Consider the following 22,014-nt stretch of genomic DNA (forward strand, 5'->3'; position numbering starts at 1 on the left):
GAAGGTTTTAGTTTGATGTAGCCCCATTTGTTATTTTTTTTCTATTGTTTCCCTCACTAGGTCAGACATGGAACTTGAAAATATGCTGCTAAGACCAAAATGGCAGAGAATACTGCCTATGTTTTCTTCTAGAAGTTTCATGGCTTCAGGTCTTTAATCCATTTTGAGTTAATTTTTGAGTATGGTGTAAGATAATGGTCTACTTCCATACTTTTGCATGTGGCTGTGCAGTTTTCCCAGGGCCATTTATTGAAAAGACTTTCTTTTCTCCATTGCATGTTCTTGGCTCCCTTGTCAAAATTGGCTGTCCAGAGATGTGTGAGTTTATTTCTGGCATCTTGATTCTGTTCCATTGATCTATGTGTCTTTTTGTGCCAGTACCATGCTGTTTTGATTACTATAGCTTTGTAATATGTTTTGAAATCAGGGAGTGTGATACCTCAGCTTCGTTCTTTTTCCTCAGGATTCCTTTGGTTGTTTGGGGTCTTTTGCTGGTCTATATCAATTTTAGGATTCTTTGTTCTATTTCTGTGAAAAGTGTTGTTGGAATTTTGCTCGGGATTGCATTGACTCTGTAGATTGCTTTAGGGAGTATGGGCATTTTAACTATGTTTATTCTTCCAACCCAAGCCACAGAATATCTTTCCATTTTTTTGTGTCTTCTTCGATTTCTTTCAACAATGTTTTATAGTTTTCAATGTACAGATCTTTCACCTTTTGGTTAAGTTTATTCCTCTGTATTTTATCCTTTTTGTTGCAGTTATAAATGGGATTGCATTCTTATTTTCTGTTTCTGCTACTTTGTTGTTAGTGTATAGAAAGGCAGCTGATTTTTGTATGTTGATTTTGTATCCTGCAACTTTACCATATTCATTTATTATTTGTAAAAGTTTTTGGGTAGATTCTTTAGGCTTTTCTATATATAACATGATGTCACCTGCAATGAATGACAGTTTCACTTCTTCCTTTCCAATTGGATCCCTTTTATTTCTTTTTCTTGCCTGATTGCTCTGCCTAGGACTCCCAATACTATGCTAAATCAGAGTGGTGAAAGTGGGCATCTTTGTCTGGTTCCTGTTATTAGAGGGATAGCTTTCAGTTTTTCTCCATTAAGAATGATATTAGCTGTGGGTTTGTCATATATGGCCTTTGTTATTTTGAGGTACTTTCCTTCTGTACACATTTTATTCAGAGTTTTTTTTTTATCATAAATGGATGCAATATCCTGTCAAATGCTTTCTCTGCATCTATTAAGGTGATCATGTGATTTTTATTCTTCATTTTGTTAATGTGGTGTATCACGTTGATTGATTTGTGGTTGTTGAACCATCCCTGCATCCCTAGAATAAGTCCCACTTGATCATGGTGGATGATCTATTTAATGTATTGTATTTGATTTGCTAGTTTTTTTGAGGATGTTTGCGTTGATGTTCATCAGTGATATTGGCCTGTAATTTTCTTTTTTTGTGTTGTCCTTGCCTAGTTTTAGTATCAGGGTAATGTTAGCTTCATACAGTGAGTTAGGAAGCTTCCCCTCCTCTTCAATTTTTTGGAAGAGTTTGAGAAGGATAGGTATTAAGTCTTCTTTGAATGTTTAGTAGAATTCATCAGGGATGCCATCTGGTCCTGGACTTTTAGTTTTTGGAAGGTTTTTGATTACTGTTTTGATCTCCTTACTGGTGATTGGTCTGTTCGAATTGTCTACTTCATCTTGATTCAGTTTTGGAAGGTTGTATAATTCTCAGAACGTATCCATTTCTTCTAGATTATTCAGTTTGTTGGTGTATAGGTTTTTGTAGTATTCTTTTATAATCTTTTGTATTTCTGAGGTGTCTGTTGTAATTTCTCCTCTTTCATTTCTGATGTTAATTTGAGACTTCTCTCCCTTTTGCTTGTTGAGTCTAGCTAAAGGCTTGCCAATTTTGTTTATCTTTTCAAAGAACCAGCTCTTAGTTTAATTGATTTTTTTTGTATTTTTCTTGTTTGTTGAGGTAGGCTTCTATTGCTATAAACTTCCCTCTTAGAACTGTTTCTGCAATATCCCATGAATTTTGGCTTGTCATATTTCCACTTGTCTCCAGGTATTTGATTTCTTCATTAACCCAATCGTTGTTCAGTAGCATTTGGTGTAATCTCCACATTTTTGTGGCTTTTCTGATTTTCTTCCTGTAGGTGATTTCTAGTTTCATACCATTGTGGTCAGAAAAGTCGGCTGGTATTATTTCAATCTTCTTAAATTTATTGAGACTGTTTTATATCCTAATATGTGATCTATCCTGGAGTATGTTCCATGTGCATTTGAAAAGATTGTGTATTCTTCGTTTTGGGGTGGAATGTTCTGTATATATCTACTAAGTCCAACTGGTCTAATGTGTCATTTAAGGCCAATGTTTCCTTATTGATCTTCTGTTTGTATGATCTATCCATTGGTGTAAGTGGAGTGTTAAAGTCCCCTACTATTATTGTGTTGCTGTCTATTTCTCCTTTTATGCCTGTTAATAATTGCTTTACATAGTTAGGTGCTCCTATGTTGGGTGCATAGATATGTACAAGTGTTATATCCTCTTGTTGGATTGTTCCCTTTATCATTATGTATTGCCCTTCTTTGTTTCTTGTTTCAATTTTTGTTTTACAGTCAATTTTGTCTGATATAAGTATTGCCACCCCAGATTTCTTTTCTTTGCCATTTGTGTGGAGCATCTTTTCCCATCCCTTCACTTTCAATTTGTGAGTGTCTTTAGGTCTGAGGTGTGTCTCTTATATGCAGCATATATATGGGTCTTGTTTTTGTATCTAATTAGTCACCATATGTCTTTCAATTGGAGCATTTAGTCCATTGACATTTAAAGTAGCTATTGATAATAATGTACTTATTACCATTTTGTTATTTTTTTTCTAAGTGTTTTATTAGTTCTTCTCTGTTCCTTTTTTCTTCTCTTGCTCTCTTCCCTTGTAGTTTGATGGCTTTCTTTAGTATTATGTTTGGGTTCCTTTATCTTAATTTTTTGTGTATTTATTATATGTTTCTGGTTTGTGATCACCATGAGGTTCATATACAATAACCTACATATATGGCAATCTATATTAAGTGGATGGTCTCTTAAGTTTGACCTTGCTAACGGCTCTCTTCTTTCACTCCCCTCCTCCTATATTCTATGTTTTTGACATCGTATTTGACCTCTTTATTGTGCTTGTGTATCCATTATTCTCTTATCATGGAAATAGATAATTTTGGTACTTTTGTCTTTTTGACTTCATTTTAGCTTTATAGGTGCTTGATCTGCTACCTTCATTGTATATTTGCCTTTGGCAGTGATTTTATTGCTTTTTTTGTTTTTGATGATTTTCTTATTCCTATTTGTGGTCTTCTATTTTCTACTTAAATAAATCCCTTTAGTATTTCTTGTAATGCTGATTTCTTGGTGATAAACTCCTTTAGATTTTGCTTGTTTGGGAAACTCTTTATCTCTCCTTCCATTCTGAATGATAACCTTGCCGGGAAGAGTATTCTTGGCCGAAAGGGAGTATTTCCCCTTTCAGCACTTTAAATGTATCGTGCCACTTCCTTCTAGCCTGTAAGATCTCTGCTGGGAAGTCAGCTGATAGCCTTATGGGGTTTCCTTTGTACGTCACTTGTTGCCTTTCTCTTGTGGCTTTTAGGATTCTCTCTTTATCTTTAATTTTGGATATATTAATTATAATGTGTTCTGATGTGGGCCTCTTTGGGTTTATCTTGTTTGGTGCTCTCTATGCTTCCTGTACCTGGATGTCTGTTTCCTTCCTTAGGTTAGGAAAGTTTTCAGCTATTATTTCTTCAAATAGATTCTCTGTCCCTTTGGCTCTCTCTTCTCCATCTGGGACACCTATAACATGGATGTTAGTGCACTTGATGTTGTTCCAAATGTCCCTTAGACTGTTCTTGTTCTTTTAAATTCTTTTTTTCTTTTATCTGTTCAGCTTGGGTGATTTCCTCTAGTCTTTCTTCCAGCTCGCTGATCCATTCTGTATCATCTACTCTGCTATTGAGACCTTCTAGTGAAATTTTCATTTCCAGTATTGTATTCTTCATTTCTGATTGGTTATTTTTTATATTTTCTGATTTGTTAAAGTTCTCACTGAGTTCATCCATTCTTCTCCCAAGATCAGTGAGCATCCTTCTGACTATTTGTTTGAACTCTTTTTCAGGTAGATTGTTTACTTTTCTTTCATTTTCTGGGGTTTTGTCTGTTCCTTTACTTGGCATGTATTCCTTTGTCTCCTCATTTTGCCTCTTTCTCTGTGCTTATATCTATGTATTACATAGGTCAGCTACATCTCCCCACTGTGGAGAGATGACCTTATGTAAGAGATGCCCTATGAGGCCTTGCCGTGTGCTTCCCTCTTGTCACCAGTTCCAAATGTTCCAGGAGTATCCCCTGCTTGGTCTACATGTGTCCTTCTGTTATGGTAGGGTTGCTCTGGGTGCAGGTGCCTGGGGAGGCTGGGCTGTCACCCTGGCCAGCTGGTTGTAAGGTTCAGCTGCATGTGGCTGCTATGGTCATTTCAGTCACTTTCTCAGGCATGGGTTGCACATGTTTATCTTTTCAAAAAACCATCTTTTAGTTTTACTGATCTTCTTTATTATTTTTTCTTGTCTCTATTTCATTTATTTATGCTCTGATGTTTGTTGTTTCTCTTCACCAATCAGCCCATCTAGACATTCTGGGTTGGCTGCCTAGTGATGTCCCCAAGTGGACTTGCTGCTGGAGTCCTTGGGCAGATGGGTCTGGTGCCTGTATTAGCAGGGGGGCAGGCATGGTGCTTGGATCTATGAGAGCAGCCTGGTGCCTGGATCTGAGGATGCAAACCTAGAGCCTGGATTCACTGTAGGGGAGCCTGGTGCTTGAGTCTGTGGTAATGGGCCTGCAACCTAGGTCTACACAGATGGGCCTCTATCTTAGATTAAGAGAGCCAACCAGATGCCAGGGACCACTGAGATGGCCCTGGTATCTGGTCTGTGTGAGCCAACCTGGTGCTAAGGTGGGCAGGGAGCCTGGGGTTGTGGCTGCTTTCCTGGAAGCTGGAGTCATGTAGGTCAGCTTGATGCTGAGGTAAGCCTAGTGCATGGCATCATGGGAGTCAGTCTGTAGCCTGGGAGCCCGCCTGAATCCTGAAGCCATTGGGCTGGCCTGGCACTATGGTGGGCTGGGAGCCTGAGTTTGTGAGAGTGAACCTGGAGGCTAGGTCCATGAGGGCCAGCCTAAAAGTTATGTCGTGAGAGCTATGACATGAAGGTTTACCACATTTGTTTGAGACTATTTCTTTTTAAGGATTAAAGCATGCCAAATATGGTTGGAGTCCCCTTTATAACCCTCTCTAATATTGTTTCCCTCCCAATTTCATGAGATTAGGAGATTGATATGTATCCTTCCAGTTGTGTTTCTATATATTTGCTACACATATATGTAAATAATACGTAGTATTGGTTTCATGTTTTACATTTTCTAAATTTAAACACTGTGTACATATCATTGCACAATTTGCTTTTGTCACTTACTGTTATGTTTTCTAAGATGTACTCACATTGATACTGAAGAAGTAATTTATTAATTTTAACAAATATCCATATGGTTTTCTGTTGTACAAAAATAGCCAAACATGTTACTCTATTTCTAAATTTTAGATTCCTTGTAGTTCTTCAACGTTACATATAATGCTGTTACAGATACACATAACATGTCTACTTATGCACATTTGCAAGAGTTTCTCTATGATATATACCAGAAATTGGGTCATAGGCTATATATGTATGTACATCTTGAAATCTATCAGATATTGGCAAATTGGTCTTCAGAGTTACACCAATTTTAGTACTCATCCACAATGGAAGATATTTCCAGTTGTTGTTATATCTCTACCATTATTTTGCTTTACTAGGCATTTACTTTTTGTAAACCTGATGGGTGAAGCAGTATCTTGCTTTAATTTGTATTATTAATGAGGTTATACATCTTTTCAAATTTTTATCAGCCATTTTAACTTCCTCATCTGAGAATTGTTTCCTTATATCCTTGGTTTTTTTGTTTTTCTGTTGAATTGCGTGTCTTTCACTTAGATTTTAGGAGTTCTTCACATGTAGTAGATATTTATCTTTTGTGAGTTATAGTCCTTGGAAATATTTTCCCTCAGTCTTTTGCTTTTTATCTTTACTTTGTGGTATAAGTTATTTATACAGAAGATTTATTTATTTATTTATTTTGAGGAAGGATAGCCCTGAGCTAACATCCGCCACCCATCCTCCTCTTTTTGCTGAGGACAATTGGCCCTGAGCTAACATCCATGCCCATCTTTCTCTAATTTATACGTGGGATGCCTGTCACAGCATGGCTTGGTAAGTGGTATGTAGGTCTGTTCCTGGGATGCGAAGTGGCCCTGGACCACCGAAGAGGAATGCACGAACTTAATTGCTATTCCACTGGGCTGGCCCCAGGATTTACATTTTAATGCATTTGAACTTATCAACCTTGTCTATTATGGTTGATGTTTTTGACTTTGACATCTTAAAAGAAATCTTTTTCTACTTAGTCATAATTTTTGTCCTATATTTTCTCGCATTTTGTGAAATTTAAAAGGTGACCTAATTTTATTTTCTTTTTACCATAAGGATGGATAATTCTTTCAAAATAGTGTATTGAATTATCAAAGTGCTTTATAATGTCACCTAGGGTTACCAAACATCCCATTGTGATTGGGAATGTCCAGGTTTTAGCACTGAAAGTCCCTCATCCCAAAAAATCTCCAGGCCCTGGAAAACTGGAATGGTTGGTCATCCTACATCAACACTGTCATAAAAGTACTTCCCATTTGTGTATGTGCATATATATAAAGATGCCTCTCAGCTTTATAATATACTATACTTTATTGGATAATACAGGCTCCAATCTCTGTTTTAACTATTTTAAGTCTTTATTGAATGGGCAAATGGCCCTCTCCCAAATTTTTCATTTTTAAAGTCATGATTCTCCTTGGCCCATTAAGACAAAAATGAGGAGTAGCACATTGTTTCAATATAGCTTGGGAGCAAGGGTCACTTAAAGATTATCTGGGGGAATATACTTAGTTCATCTCATTATTTACTCCACATAAAAGCTTCCAGACTTAGTGAAGTTACTTGTTGATTTTTGACAGGTACACATGAAAATAATTTCTGTCCAATGGAACAGATAACTCCAAAGATTTTGTGGCACATTTTAATCATTATTCAGTTTGATACCTAACACATCATTCTTATTCTAACAGTTTTTTGTTAAATTGTCTGTAAATATTCAAGATTTTTGGATGCTCTTTGAACTGGTTATAAGACCTTACTGGTCACTTCATTAATTAATAGGTTAAATAAGATCTTTGACACATGTTCATTTTATATTTGCCTGAGAATATAAATTTTCTTATATATATATACACACACACAAGCATGGTCTTTTTGTTTTTTTTGAAAATTTGAAATATAGTTTTTTGGAAAATTATACTTTGACAAATAATTTGTTAAAAGAAGAAGCCACCATAGTTAGTAGTATCCATCTATGAGTCCCAGTATGAATTATAAAATAGTTTATAAAGTGCTTTTTTACTTCACACAATTTGACAAAGGCATTCCTTTTTGTTTTTAATCTTTTCTTTTTTTTATGTCTGATACAAAGAAGCAATTTAATTTCATATTCAGCTTCTCAGTGCTTGTCAAGAGAGAATTTTGGGGCCAACTGTTATCTGAGTGTACTGATGATGAAAGTCTTTTGTGTGGTTTATATATTAACAGACTTTGAGTAATCAAAGATTATGTACTGAATATGACGTTTCATTTTGTCAGACTAAGTACACACTACATCTTGGCACAGATTTTCTCAGGGAAAACTCTGTTCAACAGTAACTCAAATCCTTGCAGAACTTTTGACTTTTGTGCTCGAGTATTCTTTATTTTAATATCATCTCATTAATTCTGATTTAATTAATGAATTCTTATTCATTCTAAGTTTTATAAGTAAAGTGCCTGAGAATGTTAAGTGAAAGCATAAAGATATTTCTCAAACTATAGTTATTTAAACAACAGTGACTTCTTTATATTTTTAAATGACTTAGAAGAAAAATCTTCAACAATACTTCTCCTTTGTATTACATATTAGTTAAATGTTTCTTGAAGGAGTTTACCAGAACAGGTTAAAATCTGCAAATCAGCCTTTTCACCCAGACATGTTTGAAGTCCAGCAATATTAGTGACTCATGGATTATTCATTTTTATTGTGAACCATTTTATTTTCCTCATGACCACAGGAGACATAAACAAGAAAATTCTTCCTGGAGAACTTTAACAACAAGAAGAGATTCATCTTTTTCAAAATAAGCTATAAGCATGGCAGAGGGCTAGAAGTTAAAAAATGAACACCACGTCTCATTTTATTTTTTTATTTGCTTTAAATTATAGAATAAGACATTTTCATTGTTAAATTAAACTGTGTGGAAATACATGATGAAACAGAAAGAAAATTCTTTGTTTTTTGCTTCCTCCACCCAATCGTTTGGGACTTGATCATTTATTTGTTTTGATTTTAAAGATGAATAAGAATGAACAAAGTAAACTGGGCCAATGAATGAAAATATATTGTTTTAATTGGATGTTATAGTAATTTCCTCTGTGGTAACAAAGTACTACAAACTAGCCAGCTTAAAACAGCAGACATTTATACTCTCATAGTTCTGGAGGCTAGAAGTCACAAATGAAGGTATTGGCGGAGCCAGGCTCCCTCCAAATGCCCTAAGAGGGAGTCTGTTCTGTGTCTTTCTCTTAGTTTCTTTTGTTGCCAGCAGTCCTTGGTTTTCCTATCTCTGCCTCCATCTTCACATGGCATCCTCCCTGTTTGTCTGATACTGTCTTACATCTCTGCATGCCTGTCTCTATGAATCTTCTCCACTTCTTCTAAGACAACAGTAGTATTGGAAAAAGGGCCCATCCTACTCATGTATGATGTCATCTTAACTTCCATCTTAATTACATTTGCAGAGATCCTATTTCTAAATAAGGTCACATTCACAGGTACCAGTAATTAGGATTTCAACATATCTTCTTGGGGGACACAATTCAACCCACAACAGAGATAATTTGTATTTACCCTTTTGATGATTGCTGACAGCTAGTTTTGCAAGATAGAGGCAATGATTTCCCTCTTAGAGCTCAATGAATGTATAAAATATAATTTTAAATAAGTTTTGCTTAAAGTCTTAATAAATAAACAAAATTCCTTTTTCTCCTCATTTATATGACTTTGGAAAAGGATGAAATGCTTTTTGGAAAAGGAAATGCTTTGCGAAAAAGCATTTCTATAACATATTTGTGAAACATTAAGCAATTTGAGTCAGGTTTGATAGAAAATGATCTTTCTAGCTCATTTTTTCTTCTGCTGTATGCTAACACCTTTGTGTTACTCCAGTTCTCCTCTCTCTGTCTGTGGGAATATGCTTACAGACACTGACCCATTCAATCATTCCTTTGCTTTACTGAGTGCCTACAATAGTCTCAGCACTGTGTTGGGTGAACAGGCTGCAGACTTGGCCTATCAAAGAGATCTGAGTCTATAGATGAGAGGAAAATAAACAATTTTTTAAAGTGTGGAATTATATAAGTGTGGAGGAGAGATATGTGTGCTAAATCATTTGATTAAGCATGAGGAAGTGAGCCCAGCTCTGTACAAATGGCTGTGCACCTGGAGATCAGCAAAAACTTGCCTTCTTGTTCTTGCCATTGCTGGGAAAATGAACTTTCATAATGCAAACTTGAAATATTCTCTTGCTTAAAATCTTCCAGTGGTTTCTATCAACAAATGAGAAATATTGCTCTTGTCTTTCATTATCTTGTAGTTTTATTTTTGCTCATATTTTTTGTTTCTATGTATACATTGTTTTTAACTTTCAAGTTATCTTGCTATATGTGTCCATGATGTTAATATTTAATTTTAACTCTGTAAAACACTCCTAATTTAAAAATTAAGTCATAGTTAGAATTCACTTCATGTGAATTGAATAAATGAAGATGAAATGTGTCTGTATAGAGAAGGATAAATATTGTAAAATGTTGACATTCATAATCATTATACATTCATTCATATTCAATGCAATACTAAACAATACCCAGTATGACCATGGAGATAATTAACTTGATAAAAAAAGATTTCAATTTTACCTGTAATAAATAATGAGCTTAACATTGCAAAGAAAATAGGAGGGACCAGCAATAGTAGTTATTAAGACATTTTATGAAGCCACGGTAATTCAAATATTTTAGTACTTGTGAAAGAATAGCCTAGATAATCAATGGAATAGAATAAATCACTCAGAAGCAAGCTTTAGAATGTATAATTTAATTTGTGATAAAGGAGGCACTTTTTGTTAGCAGGGAAACACAGAATTGGTTGATAAATGATAATGGGACTGTTAGAAAGCTATATGAGAAAAAAAGTCAATTTAGATACTCACCACACAATAGACAACAAAATAATTTGAGGTAGAATTAAATGTAAAAATTTGAACCAGGACTTTAACTCCCACACATGCAGGATTTCATCACCACAAAGATCTCTCTAAGGCTATCCGGTTATAGCCACACCCATTCCTCCTCACCCTACCATCCATAACCCCTGGAAACTATTAATTTGTTTTTCATTTCTATAATTTTGTCATTTCAAGAATGTTATATAAAAGGAATGGTATAGTATGACCTTTTGAAATGGTCTTTCTTTTCACTCAGCATAATATTTTTGAGATCCATCCAAGTTTTTGTGTTTATCAATAGTTTGTTCTTTTTTATTGCTGAGTAGTACTCCATGGTATGGATGTACCACAGTCAGTCGAAACCATTCACCTATTGTTGGACATTTTGGTTGTTCCCAATATTTGGAAACATTGTTTTCATTTCCCTACCTTCTTGCAGGTTACTTGAACATTTTTTTGAATTCCACTTTTATTTATTTATAGTGTTTTTGAGTGCACCTCTTTGTATAGTTTTTTTAGTGTTTTTAAAAATACTATGGAGAATAGACACATTGTTTGGAAGGAAAATGCAACACTGACAAAGAAATAAAGAAAAAGAGTTGTAAATGTTATAACTTTATTCAACATAAAAATTTTATGTATTTTCAGTTCCTGTCCCTTCTTTCTCCCACTGTCTTCTCTCTTGATAAGTTTTTGTTCTTCATTTCCAGAGGAGTTCATCTGATGAGGTCCATAAGTTTCCATGTTCAAGCATTCCTATGTTCAGATTCGTAACAGCAGAAGAAAAGGTGGAAATATTACGGAAATTCTGTGATCTACTAAAGGAATAATTTTTCATATTTCAAATATAAATATTTGAATCTAATATATTTTAGTTATTTTAAATGATAGGGCTGATCTCAGTTTTTTCTTGTTTTAAAGTGAAGAACTGAAGTTCCTCACAGCAAGTGTTATATATCAAAGATGAACACTGTCAACCAGCCTAAAGGCAGGTCTTATAGATTACATCTCTCATGCTGTGTATATGGATAATTATAGTGAAGAGTTTCCTGACTTTAAGTAGTATAAGTTTAGAAACACCCTAGAAAGGTCATGGGTGGTAAATATGTCACCTTTGGGTATAGAATGTAAAGTAAATATTATGTGAGTTAGTTTTTATACGTGGCAAATTCCTAGGTTCATCTTCAAACAAGTCATCCTAGACACCAATAATTATACTTTATTTGGATTTTTTTCTACTGAGAAATTCTATAATACATTTGAAATAGTTTAATTCATAAATGATACACAAGGAAGTTTTATAATATGCTAGAGATATACTCAAGACTCTGCTTTATGCAGACAACAGATGTTTATTTATTTCCTTTACATAGGCAATAGATTTTCCTGTTTATACTTTACCAGCAAGGCAGGGATCACTGTACTCTTCAATGGTGAATTCCTCTGAAACGCAAAAATAATGACATAGAAGAGCAAAGACATTCAGTAACAAGCACACAAGCAGTCAGTTGTAAATAAGCTGTGTAGGCTAAGAAAAAATGTATGAAGCACAGTTATGGAGCCAATAAAACAACTTATTTCTGTACTAAGCCATTTGGGATTGGTGGGAGGGGAGTAAGAGAAGATTGGGCTTAGGGGCTGGCCTGGTGGCGCAGCGGTTAAATTCGCATATTCTGCTTCTCAGCGGCCCAGGGTTCGCCAGTTCGGATCCCGGGTGCAGACATGGCACGGCTTGGCATACCAGGCTGTGGTAGGCATCCCACATATAAAGTAGAGGAAGATGGGTATGATGTTAGCTCAGGACCAGACTTCCTCAGCAAAAATAGGAGGACTGGCAGTAGTTAGCTCAGGGCTAAGCTTCCTCAAAAAAAAAAAAAAAAGAGAAGATTGGACTTGGATACAGAATTGAGGGCAGGTTTTACAGACGGAAAACTGTGTCTTTCTATAGGACGCTGTAGAGCCCTTTTCCACAGCTGTGTTTTTCTTGTTGGAGTAGTACCTTCCTCTCTGAACCTTTCTTTAACCTAAGAAGGAGTAAAGTTTTACCACTGCCAGCATGCTGTGATGCTGGAAAGATTTAGTTCGAAGTCATGGGCAAATGGAAGAATTTCCTGATATATCACAAAAAAATATAGATCAAATTTTAGGTCTCATATCACACATCAGTACCAAGATGTGTTTCTTCAGTTATTGTTACTCTTATTATTTTTCTGAAATAATTTAGTCCAGATCAGTTTTATATGGGAATTTACAAATAATTAATCCCCTTATTGCTTTATGATCAATTTATAAGACTAGCTCTAAGACTTGTTTAGGGGGCAGATGAGAGGTTAATATACAGGAACATGATCATCTGGTGACCATAAACTCACTTTTTCTTCCAGTGAAAGACTGTGGAGTTTTGTTTTAGTTAAGGTGACCTTTTACCAGTTTAGTTGTTTTTTCCTTTCAAAGCTCAGCATGTCTGAATCTCACTCACCTGTCTCATAATAATCATAGGCTTTTACAGTAGCTGGCTTTAAATTCTTTATTTGGATGCGTTGTTCCACTGAGAAGGTGAAACTCAGGGTTTGATTGGTTAGCTGGAGAGACAAGAAAACTGAATTGGAATCAAAGATTAACTTAGTTATCAGTTACCATCCTCTCTTCTTAAGATATTATTAAACCCTGTAGTTGTGCTACCCATCTGTACCAAAACCTATGGAAAGAATGGGACATTTTTGGATCTGCATGGCACACTCAATGATAGATAAAAGAGAGACAAAAAGATGATTTTATAGACAGTCAGATGTACTAAACTGAGCCTTGCTGACCTGTCCAGATTCCATTTTCCTCTGTAACTATTTTCTCCTCCCTTACCTGTGTATGTGAAAAACACTATTTGGAATCTGGATTGGTTTGTTAGAACCTCTAGTGGTCCTCCCAGATCTAGCAGTCACAGAGAATCTTACCTCTTCAAAGTAAATCAGGACATGGTTGGTGCTCACTTCAGTCCTTTGAATCTGAGGCCTTTCTTGGAGCTGTTGACCAAAAGGATAAGCCAGAGACACGGGATGAGGAAATTTCAGACTGAGAGCAGTTTTCAGGTATTTATGATCTAAGTGGCTGCTCAGAAACATGAAAACTGCTAATTTTGATTTCTTCAAGAATAATGGTAATAATAGTAATAATGATAACAATAATAATAGTAATATTTATTAAGTCCCCCTGTATATATATATATGCACACACACAGAATTATCTTCCCACTATATATGTATAATAAAGGGGAGAAAATATCATATATATATATCTCACATATATCACAATATATGTGTCTGCATATACATTTACATATGATATATTATCCCTTTTTCTTTTTATATATAGTTGGAAGATAATTCAGTACCACTCCACATACCTAGATGCCTCAGGGCCTGCTGGAACATTATTAACCATGTTTATGATTTATGTCTTATATTTGAGACCATATAACAATGATACCCACTATTAAAATGATGTAAACTCTAGAGAAGCAAGTTTGAGGGAGTAAACCTCTTGGAAACTGAATCAACAAAATAAAATTGACAAGCATAAATTTCAGCACTTATCATGACTTTGCTGTCTGCAAGGGATTTAGGGTTACCTTTTTCACTGATGTTTTCACAGGAATGAAGCCTGATACCATCTTCACATCAACAATGACCATGTTGGAGCTGGCTCGTTCCCCAGTATAACTATGAAGTCAAGGCATAGGGACAAGGCATTCACACAAAATTCTTTGGAATCCATTCAAGACAGAAGTCTCCCTTACTCTTTTATTTCTAGTGTTCCCTATCCCTAACTACCACTTACCTTCTCCATCTACTCTATTTGCTTCTGCCATGGTTGTTTGGAAAACCCATCATTACGAACTTACACTCTGTGGGTATGGCAACATCATGTTCTCAATGTTAAGCCTTTTTTAGTAACAGCGAAGAACATTTTCTTGTTAGTAAATATTGCAAGAATTCCATAATCTTTATGTGTGACTTTGGACAATGAAGTTCTCCCACACAAAAAAAATCAATTTTGCCAAATTCTACAAAAGGTCTGGCAGTGATTTAGGATTTACCTAATGTTGATATGAATCTGGAATTTCCTGTGAACATCTATGCCATCACAATTCTTAGCGAGAGGATCAACCTTCAAGGTGAAGGGAACTTTTCCTTCTTTCTTGGGCAGGATGTTATATCTCAGGGATGTCTAAAACAAATTTAAAAACATTCTTTATCTTTGTACTCAAATAGTCTATCTCTTCTAGATATTCATACCTCTCTTTAGCACATATTTCATTTTCTATTTTGAAATTCAAATCTAATTCTTGAGACTTTTTCTCCCATTTACAGCATCCCCTAAGCTCTGGCAGTCTCACCTGGAGGTATACACATCCTGACCCTGACACTGTTGTACTGTACTCTCCTGGAATCTCTGGCAACTCGACCTCCTGCAGCAATAGGCGATTGGTATCATCTACTTGGAATTCTTCAGAGAAAGTCCTTGAAGACTTGACAGTGACTATAGCTTCTTTCTCCCTTTTAGTGAAAGTTGCTGCTCCATATTTGGAGAGGGCTTGGAGAGCTACCACTGTATCCTGAAAAAGATGGGACCAGAAACACAGGAGAGAAAGGTAACAAAATCATACTGGATGTAAACCATATCAATACTACTCTCTCTTGAGTTATTGAGTCATAAACACAGTTCATTAACTGAACTTCAATTCAGCTCAGACTTGGTTACTTATCATAAACTATTCTAGGTACTTTAGGGAGAAATGAAGTTTTCTCATTTAAGTAGTTTACAATATACATAGGGAAATAAGACTCAAATATCTGACATAAAGTAGAAGCTATTTCAATGATTTATAAATTTATATAACCATATTTGTTGTAAGAAATCAGAGAAGGGAGAAGAAATTGGAGCTAGAATAGTAAGAGAAGACTTTAAAGAAAGTCAGAAATAATATTATCTCTGAATAATGAGAAAAGTTTATATAGGCAGAAGAGAAGTATCAAGGAGTACTGGGTGGGAAATGTTACAAACAAAGACATAGAAAAGGGAGTGAGCCAGTTCCAGAAAAAGTGAAGTGATCAGCCTAATTAGATAGGAGTATTCATGTTTACTGGAGAGAGAAAATATTTTGGGTAAAATATTAGATAATTTTAGTCTTTGTATGAAAGATTTACTTTATCAGGGAAATAATCTTATGAAAACATTGCTTTAGGAAGATTAATCTACTTTACAGTTGAGGGTCCACTAAGGAGAGAAGATATAAGAGACTGTACAGAGCACAGAGCAATAATTCATAGATAAAGAAGCTAGAACCTTTCTAGCGATGGAGGAATGGAGAAAGTATGAATTAGAAATACTGTTCAATTATTCAACTCCTAGAATATGGTTGCATCTGCATATGTATTAATGTATTAATTTTTCTTCCTAGAGTTTCTCCACAGACCTGAGTGGAAGAGAAGCCCCCATTGGGATTTTGTTGCTTGGTGATCCATTTCACAATACGTGAGGCCACAGACAGGTCTTCTGAAGATGGGGCAGGCTGGGCAGTAAGATAGGCAAGGAGCAAGTAAGATGTCATCTCCACTTCAGCAGAAGGAGCCCGGGGTTGATAATAGAGTTCCTTAGCTTCTTGAAATTTCCCAGGACGTTGCCAGTGGATTGAGTCCTCTTTGAAATGGGAAAGGATAAGATCTTAAGCTTGGATAAAGGTTTCAAAACCTAATTCATGAATGATCCTTATAATTAGAGCTCACCTGGTGAAATGATGTAAATGAAGTAACAGTATTGAGCAGTCACCAGTCAAGCAAATTTTAACCAAGAAAGTAAATTAAGGCTCTAGTAAATTACATGTGTCTTTGTGTCTATTACATACTACTTGTGTGATATTAGAAGTTGTGCTGTCTAGAGTCTATAATGTGTGAACCGACAAAATGATCCATGTTACCTAGAAAATTTAAGTATTAGATCAATGATAATTATTCTTATCATCATTATAATAATATAATATGATATAGTATAATATAATATAAGCATGATAGGTGTGAGTTTAATAAGTCCTCTCTTCTTTTGATCACTGCTGATTTTTGGAAGTAAATTTTTCAGCAGTAGCTGTTACCTTCTTTTACAGCCTCTTTGTCTAGTGATTCAAGCAGCTCACTTCTCTTGGCCTGGTTTCCTGCTAGGGCAAAGGCATAAGCCAATAATGCCTTGGTATAGACAAGACTTCCTTGGGCCTCTGAGGTGGATCTCCAGGCATTTTCCAGGCAGAATAGAGCATTGCGGACAACTTGATGCTATGAAGAAGATGAAAGGAGAGCTTAAAATAGCAGAACCAGGCTAGTGAACTGTCTCCAGGCTAATCCCAAATTAAAAGCCCCAATCAGCCTGTGCAACATTACAGTTCTCACCAGAAAATAATCTCCTCTGCAGTTTCCAAAAGGATCTAGTCCTTTATGTTCTGGTGAAATATACCAAAATTAAATATGAAAACCACAATTCACTTTGCTCAGAGATTCATAGTTCTATCATTTTTATTCCTTACATTTGTGAAGGAAGTGCAGGCAATATGCTAGAACATACAGTGACAGGCAGTGGCATCTCCAGCAGAGCAATGGTGATGTAGGCCGAGAGCGTCACCTCATCATCTACCCCACCCTGTAAGGATCAAAAGCAGAGATGCTCAAACAACCCACTATTCATTAACCAGAGTCATCCAGCTCTACTTTTCCCCCGGGGCATCTTCACTAGAAAGCACCTTTTCTTGTGCAATATTATTGATTTCCCTCTTCCTCCTCTACTCTAAAATTCCCGAATTTTTCCCAAATCACTTTCCCTCGCTTTTATTAATATATTGTGGTTTTTGCACACTATTTTCATTCAATAAAAAACTGCTCATTCATTACCAGATTTTAGAAGCTTTAGAGTCTACCACCCTTCTTCAAAGCTGTGTCACCAGGACTTGAGGAATCAATATTAGCATAATTGCTCCTACATATGACTATATTCAGGGACCTGAACAAAATTAAAGGCATCACCTTGATAGCGTTGTTAAGCAGTAATCCAGAGCTTTGGAAACAACCATTTTCCTTTTGCTTCTGTGAGAGCCAGGTGAGGGAATTTGTGATGTGTGAGTCTTCCACATAGATGTATGACCGGGCTTGAGCAAAGGACTTGAGCACAAATGCAGTGAGCCTGTCCAACAAAGAAGAGACTGAGACATGAGGACCATCTCACTTTCAAGGCTCAGTTTGTGCAATTACCTCCAGACATTGGTCTTCACAGTTCAGTGGAAGAAACTGTTGGGGGGAGTTTGTGAGAAAATGATATTTGAATACTGAATATTCTCTTGTTTGTCCAGCAAATATCTAAATCTCTTTTTTTAAAATCTCTGAACTTTATTGGTTTCTCTAGAGTTGATTCTCTTCCCTTTTTTTTCTCATGGAATGTTTCTTGGCGCCTCCAAGCCTCCCCACCACCAAAGTGCCATTTTCTGAGTGATTTTACTGCATCACAGTCTCTTCCTGTCCTTTTCCTCTTCTCCTCTCTTAATTCACAGTGTAGAAGTTTCTTCTATCCTTTCACATTATGACACTTTCTGCCTTATGTTTCTGTTTTGAGGGATCCTTATTTTACTGCTATCTACAGAGCTATCAGAGCAGGTGAGCTTTCATAGATGGAATGGTGAGATCACCTAGCAGTGATGACACACATATGGGTTTTTAAAGGGTAACAAATTCCCATGAAAGAACTTCAGGTATCAGAGAATAGATACATGCAGAATTCTGAAATATCATGGATTTGCAGGGAGTATATGGAAATAATTATCTTACCAAGTGTTTCCCTGACTTCTGCCATCATGGTCTCCAAAAGTGCTGTATGAGCCATCACTGTGCTTATAATTCAACTGTCTTTGGTACCCTGAAAAGGAAGTTTTCATAGATATACAACATTGCAGAGACATTGGAGAATTAATCTGTCTTTTGCTCAAAATTTGTTGAGGAATCATAGGGAAGCTACTATTTTATTAAGATGTCTCCAAGACTTGATGATGCCATTGAATTTCTGATTGTTTAGGGGGACATTTTATTGGATATCACAGCAACAATTATTGTTAAATCTTACCCAATGGGATGCTGATTTAAATTCACTGAAGGAGATATTTAGGGAATCACTTAAAGTTTTTCCTTTTGGGGTAATCTCTCACCACTGATAAGGTGGCTGATGGCTTTGGACTTGATCTTCTCGGTCAGCTGTTGTGTCTCACTCAGATAGTTCAGAACATAAATATTAGGGACAAAAAGGACCATATTCTGCTCTCCACACCCATAGGGCATCTGGAGAAGATTCTGAAGATTTTGCATGGCAGAGCCTAGTATATCACCTGGGGAATGAAAGATATAAAAAAATCAGAGGACCTCAGAGCTGGTTTATGCTGGGATAAGAAGACAGATTACTAGCTAAGTGGGAGGTCAAGTCACTTATGGAGGAGAGGATAAGAAAGCATAAGAGGTGAAGAAAAACAAGAAATAGAAAGAAAAGAGAAAAGTGGGAAAAATAAAGTAGGTGGTTTAAGCATGGAAAAAACAGGGAAAAAACTGAATGGCAGGAAAAAATTGAATCTTTTCTGATGAACCACATGTCTGGTAAAAATCACCTATTTTCAAATCTATTAGGAAACATCACCACCCAGTCAATCTCTTGAAGATGAGGGCACAGAGAGGTGACCCTTCTAACTTTTTGGAGGGTATCAAGGTATAATATGTAGCACAACATCTATTCAACCCCCTTTCTGACTAATACACAATGCAATCCTTAGCTTAGTGCTCTTTCTCTCAATCCAATGCTTAGAGTCAGTGCCTTCATTAACCATGGGTGGTGAAGCTCCATGCACTAGGAGAATTATGGAGATGGAGAGCTACTTCTCTTGGGCTGAGAGACTCACCCAAAACCGAATATGTTGCCCTGGCAGATCCTTTAACCACATCTGAAGGAACTTTTAGTGACAACTTTTCAGGTACTCCAGTTTCTAATGAAAGAAGACAAATATATATATATATATATATATAAAGGAGGGAAAAAAGGAGAGAAATATTCTATTTTTGTTTGAAATTTTTTTCCTCTATATGATCAAGATCCAACCTCTCATTTCTTTTGGTCATTATATAATTTCTTTGATGCAATCCAAGTTTCTCCTAAAGCCATGACTCATCTCACAGTGAAGTTCATGTTAATCATATATATTTGTACTTAATTTCTATACATTTCCTTATAAGCATATACCTGATGTATGCTTATTTCTTTCTCTTCATTGTTTATGTTAATTTTTATTATTGTTAGTGTTTTTTTAAAAAATTGCATTCATTCAGGGGCCAGCCCTGTGGCATAGTGGTTAAGTTGGACATGTTCTGCTTCAGTGGCCTGGGTTTGGTTCCCAGGCACAGATCTACACCACTTGTTGGCAGCCATGCTGTGGTGGCAACCCACATACAAAACAGAGGAAGACTGGCGTGGATGTTAGTTCAGGGGGAATCTTCCTCAAGCAAAAAGAGGAAGATTGGCAACAGATGTTAGCTCAGGGTGAATCTTCCTCAGCAGAAAAATTAAAAAATCACATTCATTCAATAAATATGTATTATGTGCATGCGATGTACCAGGTTCTGTTTTAAGTGCAATGACATAGCAATTTTCAAAGCAAATTTTCTGACTTGCTGGAGTTTTCATTTTAGTGGAAGTAACAAGATAAATAAATATTTAATATGATAGATGTTTGTAACTTTCATAGAGAAAATTAAAGCAGAGTAAGTGTTTATATGGGTGAGCTAGTAAGACAAGGCAAGCGTCTTAGGACATTAGAAAGTGCAGGGTGTGGGGAGGGGGCTCCCTACTAAAAAACTCATTGAAAAAAATTCAGAGGTGACAGGAGAATTTAAGTAAGACATGGAGTAAGATTTATAGATATTGGGGGAAAAGATCTCCATGAAAAAAGAACAAAAAGTTAAAATATTCCACAGATTAGAGCATGATGGTTATGTTCCAAGAGCAGATTAGGAAGCCAATGTGGCCAGGGCATGGTGAGGGAGGGAGAGAGTAATAGGAGACAAAGTCATGGGGTTGTGAGGGTTTGTAGGTGACATTAGTGAGGTAGGCTTTAACTTTGAGGAATATGCAAAACTCTTGGAAGGTTTGAACAGAGGTGGGTCATGATCTGAACTATGCTCTAAATGATTCCTCTTGCTGTAGGGGAACGAGTGATGATGATCAGGAGACTGGTCAGAAGGTTATTGAGAGAATAGGACTAGAATAAGTTCTATTCTCTCAATAACCTTTCAGGAGAGAAAGGACTAGAGTAGAAGTAGACATGGTGAGAAGTGGGAAGATTCTGCATGTAATTTACAGGTGGAGCCAACTAGATTAGAGAATGGATTGGGTGTGGAGTGTAAGAGAAAGTACATAATAAATAATGATGCCAAAATTTTTATCTCCAGCAAGTAGAAGAATAGAATTTTCATCATCTGAGATGGAAAAATTTGTAGGAGGAGCAGGTTTGTGGGACCAGCAGAGGTTCAGTTTTGAACATGCTGGTTCTGAGATGCCTGTTAGATCTACAGGCCTGTAGGTGGAGATGCTAAGTGGGCAGCTGAACACAGGAGTCTGAGTTCAGGAAAGAGGTGTGGACCAAAGATGTAAATTTTGTGGTCTCCAGTACAAAGTTGTTATTAAAGTTCTGTGTCTAGATGAGATCATCAAAGGATGCTTATACAGTCACGTGTCGCTTAATAGCAGGAATACATTCTGAGAAATGTGCCTTTAGGCATTTTCGTCATTGTGTGAGCATCACAGAATGTACTTACACAAACTTAGATGGTATAGCCTACTGCAAACCTAGGCTGTATGGCACTAATCTTATGGGACCACAGTCATATTATATCGTCTGTTGTTGACTGAAACGTCCTTATGTGGCTCATGACTGTATAGAGAAGAGAAGAGATCTGCACACTGAGCATTGTCCTCAAGATGATTCTAGATGGTGCAGAGTTGAATATTTTAATGATAATTTTATATGATTGTATTAACGGCATTAGTAAAATACTGGTTTCCAAAAATGTTAGCAACCTTAAGTTCTTTTTAAAATAACTTGTTTAAATAAAAACACGAGTACTTTTCAATTATTAATTGAATAATAAATAGTACTAGTACCACACAGATATTTCAATATTTTGAAAATTGTTTAGGAAGAAGTTTGGAAAACACAGATGTATTTGAAAACTATGGTTGTAGCTTTCGTTCTCATTATTAGCCAAGAGATTTTAGGTAAGTCTTTTAGCTTCTCTATGCCTTCATCAGGAAAAGATTGTTCTTCATCAAATTTCCTTAGATTTGCTCATAGGAGAGTATGCTCATTTTTTTTTTCCAGGCAAAAACACACCCTAAAGGGCATTCTACAACTATATACTTTGGCAAGTGGCT

The 22,014-nt window shown here is 36.1% G+C and overlaps 1 protein-coding gene and 1 long non-coding RNA gene across 7 annotated transcripts in view; one reads left to right on the forward strand and one right to left on the reverse strand.

Annotated features, from left to right (window-relative positions):
• LOC139041560 (uncharacterized) overlaps nucleotides 1-16,113 on the forward strand; it is an 80,922-nt gene extending 64,809 nt beyond the window's left edge. For all 6 annotated transcript variants that reach the window (XR_011496950.1, XR_011496947.1, XR_011496945.1 and 3 more), the window contains 2 exons: nucleotides 15,079-15,166; nucleotides 15,977-16,113. This is a non-coding gene — a long non-coding RNA (uncharacterized lncRNA). The remainder of the gene's footprint in view (nucleotides 1-15,078; nucleotides 15,167-15,976) is intronic.
• LOC106837423 (pregnancy zone protein-like) overlaps nucleotides 11,118-22,014 on the reverse strand; it is a 54,102-nt gene continuing 43,205 nt past the window's right edge. The window contains exons 23-36 of the mRNA XM_044756313.2: nucleotides 19,490-19,573; nucleotides 18,752-18,928; nucleotides 18,378-18,465; nucleotides 17,583-17,739; nucleotides 17,128-17,202; nucleotides 16,664-16,841; nucleotides 15,992-16,215; nucleotides 14,912-15,130; nucleotides 14,612-14,742; nucleotides 14,144-14,234; nucleotides 13,470-13,538; nucleotides 12,998-13,100; nucleotides 11,920-11,961; nucleotides 11,118-11,274 (exon numbers count right to left, since the gene is read on the reverse strand). Coding sequence (XP_044612248.2) covers nucleotides 11,219-11,274; nucleotides 11,920-11,961; nucleotides 12,998-13,100; nucleotides 13,470-13,538; nucleotides 14,144-14,234; nucleotides 14,612-14,742; nucleotides 14,912-15,130; nucleotides 15,992-16,215; nucleotides 16,664-16,841; nucleotides 17,128-17,202; nucleotides 17,583-17,739; nucleotides 18,378-18,465; nucleotides 18,752-18,928; nucleotides 19,490-19,573 — 1,694 coding nt within the window. The 3' untranslated portion in view covers nucleotides 11,118-11,218. The remainder of the gene's footprint in view (nucleotides 11,275-11,919; nucleotides 11,962-12,997; nucleotides 13,101-13,469; nucleotides 13,539-14,143; nucleotides 14,235-14,611; nucleotides 14,743-14,911; nucleotides 15,131-15,991; nucleotides 16,216-16,663; nucleotides 16,842-17,127; nucleotides 17,203-17,582; nucleotides 17,740-18,377; nucleotides 18,466-18,751; nucleotides 18,929-19,489; nucleotides 19,574-22,014) is intronic.

This window comes from Equus asinus, chromosome 22 (assembly GCF_041296235.1).
Source record: "Equus asinus isolate D_3611 breed Donkey chromosome 22, EquAss-T2T_v2, whole genome shotgun sequence".
NCBI classification, from domain to species: domain Eukaryota; kingdom Metazoa; phylum Chordata; class Mammalia; order Perissodactyla; family Equidae; genus Equus; species Equus asinus.